At 50.3% G+C, this 15342-nt stretch overlaps 1 protein-coding gene across 4 annotated transcripts in view; it reads right to left on the bottom strand.

Moving 5' to 3' along the window:
* USP24 (ubiquitin specific peptidase 24) overlaps nucleotides 1–15342 on the bottom strand; it is a 2082369-nt gene that overhangs the window by 1191587 nt on the left and 875440 nt on the right. For all 4 annotated transcript variants that reach the window (XM_085602520.1, XM_085602518.1, XM_085602517.1 and 1 more), the window contains exon 38: nucleotides 13748–13809. In XM_085602520.1, coding sequence (XP_085458646.1) covers nucleotides 13748–13809 — 62 coding nt within the window. The remainder of the gene's footprint in view (nucleotides 1–13747; nucleotides 13810–15342) is intronic.

Here is a 15342-nt window from a genome sequence, read left to right as displayed (position 1 = left end):
AGCTGATATCAAATAGATATCAAATAGGGTGAACTGCAAGAAGGAGGCACCTCCGAAGGAAGGAGCAGCAGAGTCACCAAAGTACTAAGGCGTAGAGATGCAGAATTGCAGACCACACCCTCTGAATGGAAGGAAAGTAACCTCTGTCCAGAAAATAGATTGGCCAAGAACTGGAAACAATTCCAGTAAGTGGAACACAAAAGAGTGCTTTGTCAGAAATGCCATATGCAAGAGAATAGCTCCCGGAAACATGGAGACTTCGGATCCTACGTCGCCGCCTCGAAGAGAGGGGAAGAGGTAGGAACAAGAGCACTTCTGGAATTTGCATGTATACAAAAATAAACTAAGCACAACCATGGAACTTAGTTGTAGAGGAACACGTCCGGTACATGAATGGCAGACAGAAGCTGCTGTTAACGTGAAAACAATCCTAAAGGCTTCCAAGGAGGAGAAGGAAGCAATAAGCAAGAGGATCTATGATGTACAGATGTTGATGCCAAGGCCCAACAGTGAATGCCATACAATTCAGAGTACCAGAGGAGGCATAGAGGTCAAGGAATCTCCTAGGCCCAGTTGACCCAAACAGAGCTATATAATAGCAAACAAGTACCCCACACGGAGTATGCACACCCCAACAACGGGGAACACCCATCAGGACAAGCCACAGTCCGAGGAACAATCTGTGGAACACTGCCACAGTCGACTAATTGCCAGCTTAAAACGCATAATGCACCCAAAGGATACCAAGGAAGGGGTAATCACCCCTAAGCATACAAAAAAAAAAAAGACCTGAGGCTTACCACCAGCCAAAAACACACAACGTATCAATTGGATGCTGAACGAAAGGGTACCACTCCAGGACAAACGCCTGAGAAACACAGGTCTAAGGTGGGGGGTGAAAGCCCGCAAGAAGACGCCAAACAGCCGAGCCAGCGTGCGCATCAAACAATAAAACCCCATCAAAGGGCAAATCAACAAGTCTTTCCCGGATATTTTCCGGAAAGACGCCATCCCGCAACCAAGCATGGTGCCGCAAGGCGACTGAAGCAGCCATAGTCCGGCCTAAGCAAACAGTATCCAAGGTGGAGCAAATGGTAAACTCAGCAAGGTCACGGCCGCCCCGGAGAAGGTGAAGGAGGTCAATGTAGGAGAGTAGGGTCTGCTTTCTATGTTCACCCCCACTTTTTGCTTTTGCTTTACTGGTTTTCGACTTAGATGTGGCTGTGGGCCTGCTGATCAGACCCACAGCCCTGCTGTTCCCTCTCTAAATTGATACTATGTACTTTAGGTGCATAACCATTTGGATAGGATCACCTTATTGACCCCTGTACAGTGTACCTTAGGTACCCAGGGCATAGGTGTACCCTAGGCCTACCAGGGGCTGCAGCATGTATTATGCCTCCCCTGGCCTGGCCTTCCATTATGACACAACTGGCTGATCACTCAGCCAGGGCAAGGCTGTGTAATCACTCCTTGCTTAGGTGTAGTATTCCTATACCTAACTTACATATAGACACATGTGTACCTATCAGCCACTTCTATGGCAGGCCTTAACAATCCTGGAGGCAGAGTGCTTGGTAACATGTGAGATGGTGCTCTAGCATGAGCTGAGCCTGTCTGCAGCTTTCGGAACCATGTCCTTATAGCTGTTCTATGATATAGCCTACCATATACTCTTAAAGTGCCTTATAATCTTAAACGGTTATGGTAACTATGGTTTGGCTTTATCAAAACATGTCGTGTAAGGTGTCTAACACTGTGGAATAATACCCCCATCCCATTTCTGGGGATGAGGATATTATCCCTCCCTTCTAGAGGGAGAAGACATGTTGTAACCTACTTACCCGGTTAAAGTTAACCAGAGCCCCAGCATCACAAAATGGATGCTGCTGCCACAGACACGAGTCTGACCTCCTGCTGCTGGGAGTGATCCCGGCAAGGGAGGCTTGGACAATAGGTTTCCTGCCTTGGGAGGTGCGAGCACGACCCCAGACAGGCCTTAGTGTATTGGGGCAGGGAGGGATGAAAAGAATGAGACATGCCTGGGGCACACAAGGTGTCCCGTGCATAGTCCAGTTCAAACCGGTGCTGGGGCACTCCAGCCCCAGTCCTGGCGCGAAACTGGACAAAGGGAAGGGGGTGTAACCACCCCCCTCCCAGGTCCCACCCATAAGGCGTGACCTAGCAGGTAACCCAGCCCCCCAGATTAGTATAAGAGTGGTAGCTGGGCCCCAGGAGATTAGATTATCCTGAACCTGCAACTTGAACAGAAACTCTGGACCTTCGACATTCGACGAAAGAAGAAGACTGAAGAATCTCCCTTGTGGCCAAGGAGTGGCTACTCTGTGCAAACAGGCACCATCAAGAGACTACCCTTTGCTTTGCTGAAGTTCTACGAGGGACCGACTGCAGAGCCCGACCAGAGCCTTGACTTCCAGACTTCTCCGACCCTGATCCACATCCACAGCCGAGCTGAGATCTGTGGAGGCGACGATAGACGTGGGACCGGCTACCTGGGAAAAGTGGCTAGTATCTTTCAGCGCAGCTTCTGAGGCACCCTCGAAGTTGTGCACCGGGGATTGAGAAGCCCCAACCCCAAGCACCATCTGCATCGAAGATCAGCCCCCGACACTCCACGAGTCCTGCGTGGGGCCCTTCTGCATTTTCCTGCTTGCCGCGTCTGTCCGGTTGCTTGCCCGTTGGCTAGTGGCCTTTGTGACGACGCATCCAGAAATCTTCACCGCTGGTTTGGCTCCTCCAGACTGGCTCCCGCTTCCTTGCAAAAGAGAAGCACCCCAGACCTTCCTGGTCTGCACCAGAAGCAAGTCCTCCGTTCTTCGTGGGTTCCGCTTGCCAAGGCTTGGTGAGTCCTAGTTCAACTTCGACGCCGCCGACAGCAAGAGCCTTCGTGGGACAGCTCGCCTCCTGGTCCTGGTCGTCCTCGACGTTTCCTGGTCCCCGTGGCTGCAGCGACAAGCTTCACCTTCACCTGCAATCTTCACGACATAGCCTGGTTCCTTCCTGGTTCCACGTGGTCACTGGCTAGTGACCTTGACTCTGTCCCTTCTGCTTGCAGGTCTCCTCTCTTCTTGATCCCAGCCTTGGGATCCACCGGACACTCTTCACTGACTGCCTGTCAGCAACTTTCCTTCAGGCATCCATAGAAGTCCACGACGAAACCCGACGCAAGTTCACACCTATGCACCCGCAGCCCGTGGGCTAGGTAACTTGGGTACTTCAGTGCTCACAAGGGTAGTGACTATCCTAGGGTCTAGTTTCCGAGTATCGACTCTCTAGCTGCTTCAGAAGTGTCCTTAAACTGTTAATTTCTAACAACTACTATTTCTATCGACTTTTACGCATTGCGCGTGAGTGTTTCCACTCTGCACCTGAATCCCGTGGGCCTCCCACTTCCTAACTGTTGCTAGTGTAGTGTAGCCCCAGCGATTCCCTAGGCCTAGGCCTATCCTATTTCCGTGACAGTGGTCCTTATACCACTTCTTTAGTATATGGTTTGCGTGGCCCCTAGGGCCTAACTGTATTACTTACCTGTGTGACTTAATGTATGCTTAAATAAGACTGTGTTGTACTTACCTCTAATCTCATAAAGAGTGCTGAGGGTTTGACTAGAATAAATACACTTTATTTTATATATAGATCTGTTGTGGTGTCCTTTCATTTGGTATTCAAGGGATTATATATGGTATCACAGCTGGCTTCACATGCCATTCAGAGTTTAGCCTAAGACTGCTCTTGTCCATGCTACCACTAGGATAGCTGGTCTATAAGGTTGACTTTACAACCAATCACCATAAGGGTTGTTTGGACTGATATAAGGTGTACACTAGAACTAGTGACATCATACATCAGGCCAACTTCTCACAGTCAACACGAGAGCCTTCCGTGCTGGCGGAGAGTAAAGACTCTGCAGAGTCCCAGAGGGCAGAAGTAGCCCGAGCTAGGATACACACCGTATTTAGTGACCGTAATGCGGCACTAGTGGAGGCAAAGATGTTCCGACCCCATGACTCAAGCCATCTGGACTCACGGGAGGGAGGCAGCATCAGCCGTGGAAGGGAAGGCAGTTTGCACAACAAACCCTTGCACGTCCGGCTGCACAAATAAGCAGATAGGATCATGTGGAGCAGGACGGTGGCGGTGCAAGACTGAACGAGCCACCGAGTCACCAGAAGCTGGCCGAACCCAGGTCCCCAAAAGGGCATCATAAAGAGCGGCTTCAAAGGGCAGAAGCGGCTCCACATTCCATGATCCATGGTGAAGGACAAAAGTAAAGGGTCCACAGAGAGGGGTTGCATTTTCAGAATCCGAGTGGCCAAAGAGACCATCCGCCTAAAGGCTGTACCAGCCTCGGAAGACCTCCGAGGAGGAAACAGTAGCTCATCATTAGGTGAGGGCTGTAGGCTAACCTTCCCGAGGCAGTGAGGGTGCGACCAATGCTCCACTGAGGGGAGCCCCATTGAGGAATGGGGGTCCTGACGAGGCTCTGGAAGAGGCGAGGAGCCCGTCGGTTGTGGATCCTCCTGAGGCGGCGGGGATCCCGCCGGCTCCACATATTCTAAGGAGGCACAGGCAAGAATACCACCGGTGTTGACGGGGGTGAGTCGTTAGCCACACTTCCTTCAAACGCTTCCAAGGAAGACTCATCAACAACCCTGCGTCGATGCGGCGCCAAAACAACTGCATCCGGCACTGACTGCACCATGTCCGGCGCCGACCCGACTCCATTTGGCGCCGAGACGGCTCCGTCCAGCGCCGAATCTATGACCAGCTCCCCTTCTGAAGAAGAAGGAGAAGGAGCTGGATACGGGGAGGCAAGCCTCCGGCACTGTACCGGCACTGACTCGGTTTCGACCACAGAAGTCCCTGACTCCGGAGAAAGAAGTGAAGGCGAGTCTACGGTACCGGATCGGCACAGACCCCGGCCCCGGACTGGCGTCCGCCTGTCTGGAAGGCCGAGGCGTGCACAAAGCGAGGCTTCAAGCACTAGCAACCGCCTGCGATGCAACAGGAAGCCATGCGGGACTATGTGGGGCGGCAGGGGTGCAAGGGGTCGCATAGGGGGACCCAGCCGGGCTGCACCCTGACAATACTACATCTCCGATGTCCATGGAGGGCAAGGGTTCATTTGATGCCGGGGGCGAACCCCCCGGGGAGTCTGTCGGGGACCCTGCAGATAGCGGAGGCCCCGAGGACGCCCCAGGAATGGGAGAGGACCCAAGTGAGGCCTGCGAGGCTGTGGCATAGGCCTCCATTTGGGCCTGAGTCACCCTCGCACCCGTATAGGGTGGGACGGGCGAGGGTGACTGTTGGAGGCGCGGGACCGGAACGTTGCGGGAACCAGCACTCCAGATCATAGAGGTGGTGGAGGTCGAGGACCTCGGCTACATACGTTGCAACTTAACAAGAAGTGGTGAACGACAGCCTTGGGCCCCAGAGGGCGAATGACGACAGAACTGCTTTGAAGAGGACGGGACACAAGACGACTGACCAGGACAGTCGTGCTGAAAGAAGCTTCATCCGGCGATCCCGCCGGGACTTCTGCTTGAGTTGTTAGCAGGCGTCGCAGTCTGTGGAGTCATGGTGCTCGCCGAGACACCACATACAAATAAGATGCGGGTCCGTCGCGAACATTTGCTGCGAACAGGAAGTACAGGATTTAAAGCCTGAGGGCATCGCACACTCTTCCAGACGCTAAGTGTCGATTAAGGGCCTGAAAACAGGCCAGAGGAACCGCTCACTCCGGATCAGCCTTGTACGTGGAGAAGAAGGAAACTGATGTCAGCGCGCCAGGAGGGACTTAAATGACTTCGCTGACGTCACGTACATGGACGACGTCAGGGCGGGGTCGTGTGGCGCCATCCCCCGCCACGCAGAGCTGCTGCTGCAAAAATAAAATCTGGATCCAGTCTGACGTCTGGGGATATTGTAAGTTAAGGAATCTGCGGCTAGATGTCTCTATCAGATATGCAGAATTATGCAACAATAAACAAACTGGAAATCAATATAAACAATAAGAAAACCATGCTGATACAAAATAGATCTAGCCGCAAACAAGATCTGGCTGAGTGGCAAGAAGTTGGTGGAAGTCCCAAACTACAAATATTTAGGAGTCTATCTAGACAACAGATTCAATCAACAAGCACAAAAGAACTATATGGAAAAAGGGCAGGTGCATTATCATGTGCATTCAACACTCTAGCAAAATAACTAGCATGTCTGTCTGGTTAAGCCACTACTAGCAGTGATGGCAGCAAGGCTCCTGCCAACACTAACTTACGGCAGCATAACTCAACATGGAACAGACTCAGCATTACTAAACAAACTGCAGGTATCCACCTTTAAACGGACATTCCAGCTACCGAAAAGTGCATCACCGTCTCAGATAGGGTGGAATTTGGTTTAATAAATGAAACAGCAGGAAGGATGTTTGACTGTAAAGAACAAGTTACTACTTGTGCAACGATATATCTTTAAGAGACATTAGTTAGTGATAGATTTCTTACATTAGAATAATCCCAAGGTGTCAGACTGGATCCGGAAAGTTTTGCTAGCAGTACCCCTGCGTGTCAGTAGGTGGCGTCGTGCGGCTCTGCGTCCGTCGCTTGGGTCGTATGCGCCGAGAAGACGTCACAGAGACTACTTAGACGCCACCCATGCGTGCTAACGTCAGTTCTGTACACGACTTTCTGCGCCAGGAACGCAGACCCATGCAAGAAACGGACCACTGGTGCCAAGAAACTAGGGCCCTGAAAGAGATGATCTTAACCCTAGAAATCAGTTTGCAGAACGGGGAGGACGGATTGGGCGGTAAGGAATCTATCACTAACTAATGTCTCTTACAGATATATCGTTACACAAGTAAAAACTTGTGAATCTGAAAGAGACACGTTAGTGATAGATTCCTTACATTAGAATAGATACCCTAGCAATACCAACCCCAGTGGTGGGTCTGCGAACAAGATTACACCAGAAAGTCACGGAGAACAGAACGGCCAAAGAAGCCGTCTCTCCGGACCTGACTGTCAAGGCAGTAATGCTTGGTAAACGTGTGTAGCGAGGCCCACGTAGCTGCCTGACAAATATTCTGCAAGGGGACGCCGCGTACCAAGTAAGCAGTGGCTGCCGTCACCCTGGTAGAATGGGCACGCAGCCCCACAGGAGGCTCCTTCTTAGCCAACCCACCGAGAGATGGTCCGCATGTGCACAGCCTCTCTAGGCGCCCACGTAGCCAACAAAGAGCTGGTCATCCACCTGGAACTGTCGTGTGCGCTGCAGGTAGAATGAGAGAGCACGTTTTGGGTCCAGACGTTAGAGCCTCTCTTCCTCTTTTGAAGGATGCGGAGACGGAAAGAAGGTGGGCAAAGTGATGGCCTGCCCGATGTGGAATGGCGTGACAACCTTTGGCAAAACAGAAGGACGGGTCCTTAAATCCAGCGTTTTCCGGATGAACAGAAAGGAAAGGAGATTTGGAAGAAAGAGCCTGGAGCTCACTCACTCTTCTGGCAGAGGTGATAGCTACCAGGAAAGCCGTCTTGAGAATGAAGGACAGGAATGAAGGGGCTCAAAGGGAGCGCACATCAGAAAGGTCAAGGCAAGATTTAAGTCCCATTGAGCCATTATGAACGGCACGGGAGGAAACGTGTGCGTAATGCCTTTCAGGAAACTGTTAACAACCGGGGACTTAAAGAGCGAAGGCTGATGCTGAAGCCTCAAAAAGGCGGAGATGGCCGAAAGATAAGCTTTGATAGTGCCCAGAGAAGAGCCCTGCTGGGCCAAGGACAGTAGGAACAGAAGGACCTCAGAAAGGGGATCCACAGACTTTGCTGTGCACCATGCCACAAACTTGTTCCACCGGCAGGCATATATCATCTTAGTGGAGGGACGCCCGGCTGCCAGAATGACATCACAGACTTAGGGAGGAAGATCGAAAGCTGTCAACTGTTACCGCTCAATCTCCACGCATGGAGGTGGAGACTGGACAGGTTGGGGTGGAGGACCGTCCCCTGCTGCTGCGACAGAAGATCCTCCCGAAGAGGCAGTCGGATCGGGGGGGGGGGTCGATCGCCATGCTGAGTAGCTGGGGATACCAGTATCTTCGTGCCAATCTTGAGCCACAAGGATGACTTGGGCCCAGTCGCGCCGAATCTTCAACACTCTGGGAAAAGTGCTGCAGAGCGAGTGCCACCTTAGAAATTCCAATGCGTAGAACTGATGACATTACGCGTTCTCTTCGGTGGCGAATAGATCTAACCAAAGCTCTCCCCACTGCTGAAAGAGACCTTGCACCACATCCGAGTGCAGACGCCATTCGTGATCCATCAAGCACCAGCGGCTGAGTTCGTCCGCCCTGGCGTTCAGAGACCCTGCCAGGTGTTGAACCACCAAGGGGGTGCTTTGATGTTCCAGCCATGTCCAGAGGCGCAGAACCTCCCGACAGAGTCCAGGACCCCACCCCGCCCGGTTTGTTGCACTATCACATGGCAGTGGTGTTGTCTTTGAATACCTGCACCACACTTGCCCCGACAGAGGGAAGGAATGCCTTCAGTTCAAGTCGGATTGCCCAAAGCTCCAAAAATTGATATGGAGCCGGGACTCCACCAGAGACCAGAGGCCTCTGATCTATGCCTCTACCAAGTGGCCACCCCATCCCAGGAGGGACGCATCCGTCACCACTGTGTGCTCCGGTTGGGGAAGGGAGAGGGATCTGCCATTGACCCAATCGCTATTCGTGACCCACCATTGCAATTGTCGTGCAGTGCCCTCCGAGATCTGAACATGATCGGACAGGTTGTCCTGATGTTGTGCCCACTGGAACTTCAGGTCCCACCGCAAAGCCCACATATGCCATCTGGCATGTTGCACTAGCAGGATGCAGGAGGCCATCAAGCCCAGGAGCCGGATGGTCATCCTGACTGAAACCCGGGATAGGCTGAAAGATTGGAATCATAGCCTGAATATCCCAGACTCGCTGCTCGGGAGGATAAACCCGAAATTGCATTGAATCCAGAACCGCTCTGATGAAGGGGAGCTGCTGAGAGGGACTCAGGTGCGACTACGGCACGTTGATGGAGAACCCCAGCAATTGCAGGAGGTCGGCCGTAGTCTTAAGGTGGGAGACCTGCGCAGATGAGCTGCGACCACCGCCATCACATTCGTGAACACTCAAAGGGTGCTGGTAAGGCCCAAGGGGATCAAGGTGAACTGAAAATGCTCCAGGCCACCGTGAACCACAGGTAACGCCGGTGGGCCGGCAGGACGGGGATGTGAAAATATGCTTCCTGCATGTCCAACGCTACCATCCAGTCTCCAGGGTCGAGGGCAGCCAAGACCTGAGCCAGAGTCAGCATTTTGAACTTCTCCTTCCGGAGGAAGTGATTGACGTTCCGGAGGTCCAAAATAGGGCGCAGGCCCCCCCTTGTCCTTCTTGCGGACCAGATAGTAGTGGGAATAACAACCACTCCCTACTTCCGGCCCAGGAACGCACTCGATGGCCCCATTGGCGAAGAGGGCCGTGACTTCCTGCTGGAGAAGTACCAAGTGTTCCCCCGACATGCAGTGGCATCGAGGTGGCATGGCTGGAGAAGAGGACTGAAAGGGAAGGGAGTAACCTTGGCGGATGATCTGCAACACCCACTTGTCCGATGTGATATCGTGCCAATGGGGGAGGTGGTGGTGGACCCTGCCACCCACCGGCGTGGCGTGCTCTACAAAGCTCGGATTAGGAAGGTTTGGAGGTAGAAGCAGTGGGCGGAGGTGAACTGACCCCCCCACGCTGATTCCCAGACCCACCCCTGCAGAAGCCACAGCCGCGCTGAGGTTGGTTCTGCACAGGCTTGCTGAAGGTACATGCCTGGGCGCCTCTGCCGTGGCCACGAAAGGAACAAAAACCAGGAGTGGCCGGGCTTTTTGAAGAAAGACCCAAGGACTTGGCCGTGGCCCGCGAGTCCTTAAAACGCTCCAAAGCACTGTCTGCCTTATCACCAAACAGGCGAGTGCCATCAAAGGGCATGTCCATGAGTGAGCTTTGGACATCTGGAGAGAACCCAGTAGATCTCAACCAGGCGTGCAGACGAAGCGCCACAGTCGTAGAAATCGCCCTACCCAGTGAGTCCGCCGTGTCCAAACCACACCGAATGGTCAACCTAACCTTACTCTCAGCAACAGCTTGGGACAGCACAGCGTGGGTCTCTTCAGGACACTGAGGCAACACCTGTGCAACGGTATCCCACACCACGTGGTTATAGCGGCCCAATAAGCAGGTGGTATTCAATGACCACAGCTCCAAGCTGGCCAAAGAGAACAACTGCTTGCCGAACTGTTCCAGCTTCTTATAGTTCTTAGCCGGGGGAGCCGTGGGAAAGGTACTCTGTGACGTCGAGGCTTGGATAATCAGGCTCTCAGGCGTAGGATGAGTGGTCAGAAAAGCGGGGTCACCAGGTGCCGGGCGGGGACACCTGGCAACATTCTTTTCCACAGGGGCCCCTGTAGCTGGCCGCGACCAAGTGCCCAACAAGACGTCAGTGAGGGAGTCGTTAAATGGGAGCAGGGGCTTCGACGAAGTGGACGCCGTATGGAGAACCTCAGTGAGGAGATTAGTTCTGATGGCCACCGTAGGGAGGTCAAGAATGAGGACCTCAGCCGCCCGACGGAGCACCATCGTGTAGGAGGCGCCCTCCTCCATTGTAGGCGGGGGGTAGACAGATCGCGGGTCAGAGGAGACATCAAGGTCGCCGGCATCCTCCAAGTCGTCCACCCAGTCCTGCTCGGAGTCACACTGACGGGCAAGAGGGTCCTAGGACCCCTCCCAGTCTTCCTCCACCCCTGTCGCATGGGGAACAGGCCACGGCGGCAGAGCTGGAGCCGGAGAAGGAACATACGGTGTCCGGAACGGCGCCAGCCAGGGCCGCGCTGCGTCCCATTGCAGATCCCAGGTAGGAACAAAATGGTCCTGGAACCGGGGCAAGGGCGGGACAAATGGCACCCACTGCGGTGCTGGAGGTGGAGCCGAGGGTGGCGCTGGGGCCAGAGCCGGCAGCGCTGGACCTTGTGGTGCCAGAGCCAATGGCGCAGGATCCTGTGGCACCGAAGCTGGATCCGCCGGTGGCCCAACAGGATCCGGACACGGGACCACGGGGCCCGAATGCACGCCGGCGGGAGCCCGATGCCTAAAAAGGCAGTCCATGGTAGCAAGAAATTCTTGCACCTGTTCGGGAGTCGCCGACGGACCCGGGTAAGGTGGGTAGGCCGTGGGACTCCCAGGCTCCAAAGGAGCCGCAGGGGCAGAACCCCTGTCCCCCTCGTCTGCATCCGAGGACCGACTGGGGGTTGTCGGAGAGCAAACTCGCTTCTTCGACTTATTTTTGTGTAGTCTCTTACCCGAATTCGAGGGTGAAGAATTGGATCCCGAGGAGCAACGACTGCGGCCCCGCGAGCATTCCGGGGAATGGTCCCTGGACCTCGAACGGTGCTGGGACGAGTGCCGGACATCCAGCAGCATCCGGCGCCGCTCCCTCAAGGCATTCGGGGCCATGGTCCGACAGGAACGGGAGTCGTGGTCGGTCTCCAGGCAATAGAGGCAGACATCGTAGGGGTCCGCCACCAACATATTGCGACAGCAGGCCACACAAGACTTAAAATCCAGGCATCCCTACATGCACCATGAGTACAGGAGACAAAGTCTCAAAAAGGGTAGTCAAAAAGTGATTAAGGTACGTGCTCTAACCGGATCTGCGCTTTCTGGCACATAAAAAGAAAGAACTGACGTCAGCGCGCATAGGTGGCGCCTAAGTAGTCTCCGTGACATCATCTCGGTGCATACGACGCCAGCGACGGACATGGAGCCGCACGACGCCACCTACTGATGCGCAGGGGTACTGCTAGAAAAACTTTCCGGATCCAGTCTGAAGCCTGGGAATTATTCGAAGGTAAGAATTCTATCACTAACGTGTCTCTTTCAGATAAGCTGGTACAAAATAAAAGTTCAACGAGAACACTGTAAACTCAGCGAAGGACTTTGGATGGAAATTGGGAAAGATAAAGTATCATCATATAATAACTTTCTTCATAAACCCCTCCAAAACACCAAGACAGAAGACCTGTGGGGAAAAAAAGTCTGTCCTTTTTAGAATTTAGACGTTTCGCCAACAAAATGGCAAGACTCCAATCACTTCTAGAAGATTAAACAGCATTCAGCAGACAAACACATGCATGGATGGTAATTAATAACTACGACTCAAAACAAGCACCCTACCAAAGTGCCACATTCTTTGTCTTTTACAAGAAACAACTGATGGCACTCCAGTTTGGTGACCTACCAACAACAGCAGATCTACCTACCTGGAAATACAAAAGCACCATAACATTTAGACATTGTGGTCAAGCGAAATAGGAATTTATTCATCTGATTTGCATTTGCCCATACTTCTTTTCAGCACAAGTCACTTTACTGAAGCCTGCCTTTAAAAAGAGGAAAATGAGGACATGAAGGGCTCCCATAACTCAGTGCCTTAATCCATTAGACACTCAACTGAACTGTAAGCTGCTAAAGTTTTTAAAGTATCATGAATTAGCCTTAAAAAGCATACCAGTTTAACAGACAATATAAACAAACCTTTTTGTATAATACTGAACAGCTATTTTAATCCTCATTTAAGGAAGTCATGTGTCTAATGTGTTTTATTATGTTTATCAAAATATATATTTTTATGTAACATTGCTAAGGTTTTTATTAACCAAACAAAGAGTTTCTTCCTCTGTTGTACAATACAGTCCTCTCAAAACAGTTCCTAGCATTTTTGGTTATTGTTTCGACAGAATATTGCTTGAAAGCTCACAATACAAACTGTTCTAATGATGACCCTTAAGTTAGTTAGGAGTCACAACACCATTAACTCTGTAGGCAGTTAGACTAGTATTTGTCTAGTTAGACTAGTCAGGCATTTTTTTTTTATTCAACTGTTTTTGTCATTCTTCCAGTGGTCTAGTGCCTTTTCATTAATATGTACAGGTTTGTTTCAAATGATTTTCCTTGCCACTGTGTGATTATGCTTCTGAGCACATAGCAATATCTTCTAACGTATTCCTTGCATGTAAAATAATAAACTATGCTTCTATGAGAAATAATTGCTTTAGTACTTATTTCCTGGGGAATAATGACCATTTTCCATCTATTTATTTGGTTAGATATTCATGTTAAGTCTCAATGAACTGTTGTTTAACTGTCTTCTGAGTAGGGGCATTACTGGCCTGGCATTTAAAGCCACCATCTTCTAAGAACAGCAAACATGCATCATGGGTTCATTTACTGACAAGTGTCTTTCGCAGCGTTAAAACTTCCTAAATTGTGAACCTTACCTGGTACGTAGAGGGAGAACATTATATCTCACCTGCATGCCACACAATGTGTCCCATAGCTTCTACCTCTAGTTAACCCAGAAAACCCAGGACATACATAATTGTGTTAACACCAACACTGACAATACAGATGTCAGCACACCTCTGAAACCTATGGATGTTTCAACAAGTCAGACCACGATTGAAGAAAGTCGCAACTAAAATTATTTTACTTAAATTTAAGAACTTCAAATTGCAGGAGATCACAGATCTGCATACCACTTTTCATCCTTTCTAACCCAAATGCACAGGCTCTGAAAAGTGACAGAACAGGGTATAAAATTAGTACACTAGAAAATGTCCTTACTTCTATTGGATTTTTGTGAACACTTACATGTTAGATCATCCAGTAGTTGGCACCTCAGGTCAAAGTATTCCATACACTGGGATAAAAGTCTAAACAAATGTAAAACAGAACAGGTGATTAACAGACACTGGTCTCACCTAATTTTTAAGTCAACCTAAGAAAATGTTACACTTCATAAGAGATTTATCTAATAATACCACTGTTCATTTTTTCTCATTCCTCATACTTTGAAATACGATTAAGCCCTGTAAAAAAAAATATTAACCCTGTGCGGGTGCTGTTGGTGCCATTCATGGGGAGAAATGCACTGTAATACCATCACTGCTATGAGTGACAAGTTCTCCAGGCTCTCAGTATTAGCGGGGAGAAAAAAGATCTTCCAAGGCTATCTTTGGAAAGTCTGCTTGCAAGTGAAGGACAAATCTCAGTAAGAATAGAATAAACAACCAAAACATTGTTACTCACAATAAGCAACATCATTTATAATATATTTATTTCAGATTCCTCATCTTCTAAAATGTTGCCAAAACTGGATCTCAAAATTTGGATAGTGAGGCAAGATGGTCATCCAAATAGTCTTTCAAGATTGTATTACAGTGACCTCTAGTTTTAAAGCTCAAGTAAGAATGTATATCTGGGAGCAGAAAGATAAAAATGGATTTCACTGAGTGGACAAATGACAAAGATAATCATTCCTGTAGAAAAGCACCAACTACCATTTTGTAAAATCGGGACACTTCCAAGCTGGTCCCCAAGGAAAAACCTTTTTTTCATTCAGCATCTTAATGAACAAGTTAATTACCTTCAGTAAATCTCTTTCTGGTGGATGCTCTAACCACCAGACTCCTCACCTTTAAAATGCTCCCCAGGTGCTAGAATGGTTCTGGAACTTTTTACAGCAGTACTCCCACACGCTTCTCGGTGGTGTAAGCCGGCTCAGTATTGACCTCAATCAGCCCCAGAAGCAATAGTCACATATAGGCACCATCCCAGCGCAATTACTTGAGTTCCTTGATTGGCACTTTCTGTGCCTGAGCACACAGAGCACACAACAATTGGAGGTACTTGTGTGCAGATCCACAGTTTGGGACTTATTAGAAATTTTAATAAGATGGCACTGCACAGAACAGGGGTGGGGTGGGGGAGTAAAGCGATGAGGAATCTGCAGGAAGAGTGAGTATCAGAAACAGTTACTTAGGTAAGTAGCATGTTCTTTTAATAGATTCTTCTAACCACAGATTCTTCACCGTTAGAAAAGTTACCAAAGCAGTATCGCCCCAAAGTGCAAGGTCTAAGGAGTGAACTCGGCCCAAAAAGTTGTGCATGACAAAACTGGCAAAATGTCTATTCCGTCGCACCTGGCTGTCAAAGCGGAGTTGTTTTGTGATCATGTGCAGCCTGACAGATTTCAAAAACAAGAACTCTGCGTGCCAAGCCCTTGGTCATTTCAGAAGCTGCTTATTGGCAAATGTTGGAAACTGCCCATTTTGACATAGTCACTCCTACTTTTTGCCCTCATATTGATGCTTTTTGACTGAAAGTGCACTGGATCCCTGCTAACCAGGCCCCCAGTGTCACTGCTCATTCCCTTAAAACAAGGTAAATGTCTAATTATAACCTAA

Source organism: Triturus cristatus, chromosome 4_2 (assembly GCF_964204655.1).
Source record: "Triturus cristatus chromosome 4_2, aTriCri1.1, whole genome shotgun sequence".
Classification (NCBI taxonomy): Eukaryota; Metazoa; Chordata; class Amphibia; order Caudata; family Salamandridae; genus Triturus; species Triturus cristatus.
This window is presented reverse-complemented; position numbering and strand designations above follow the sequence as displayed.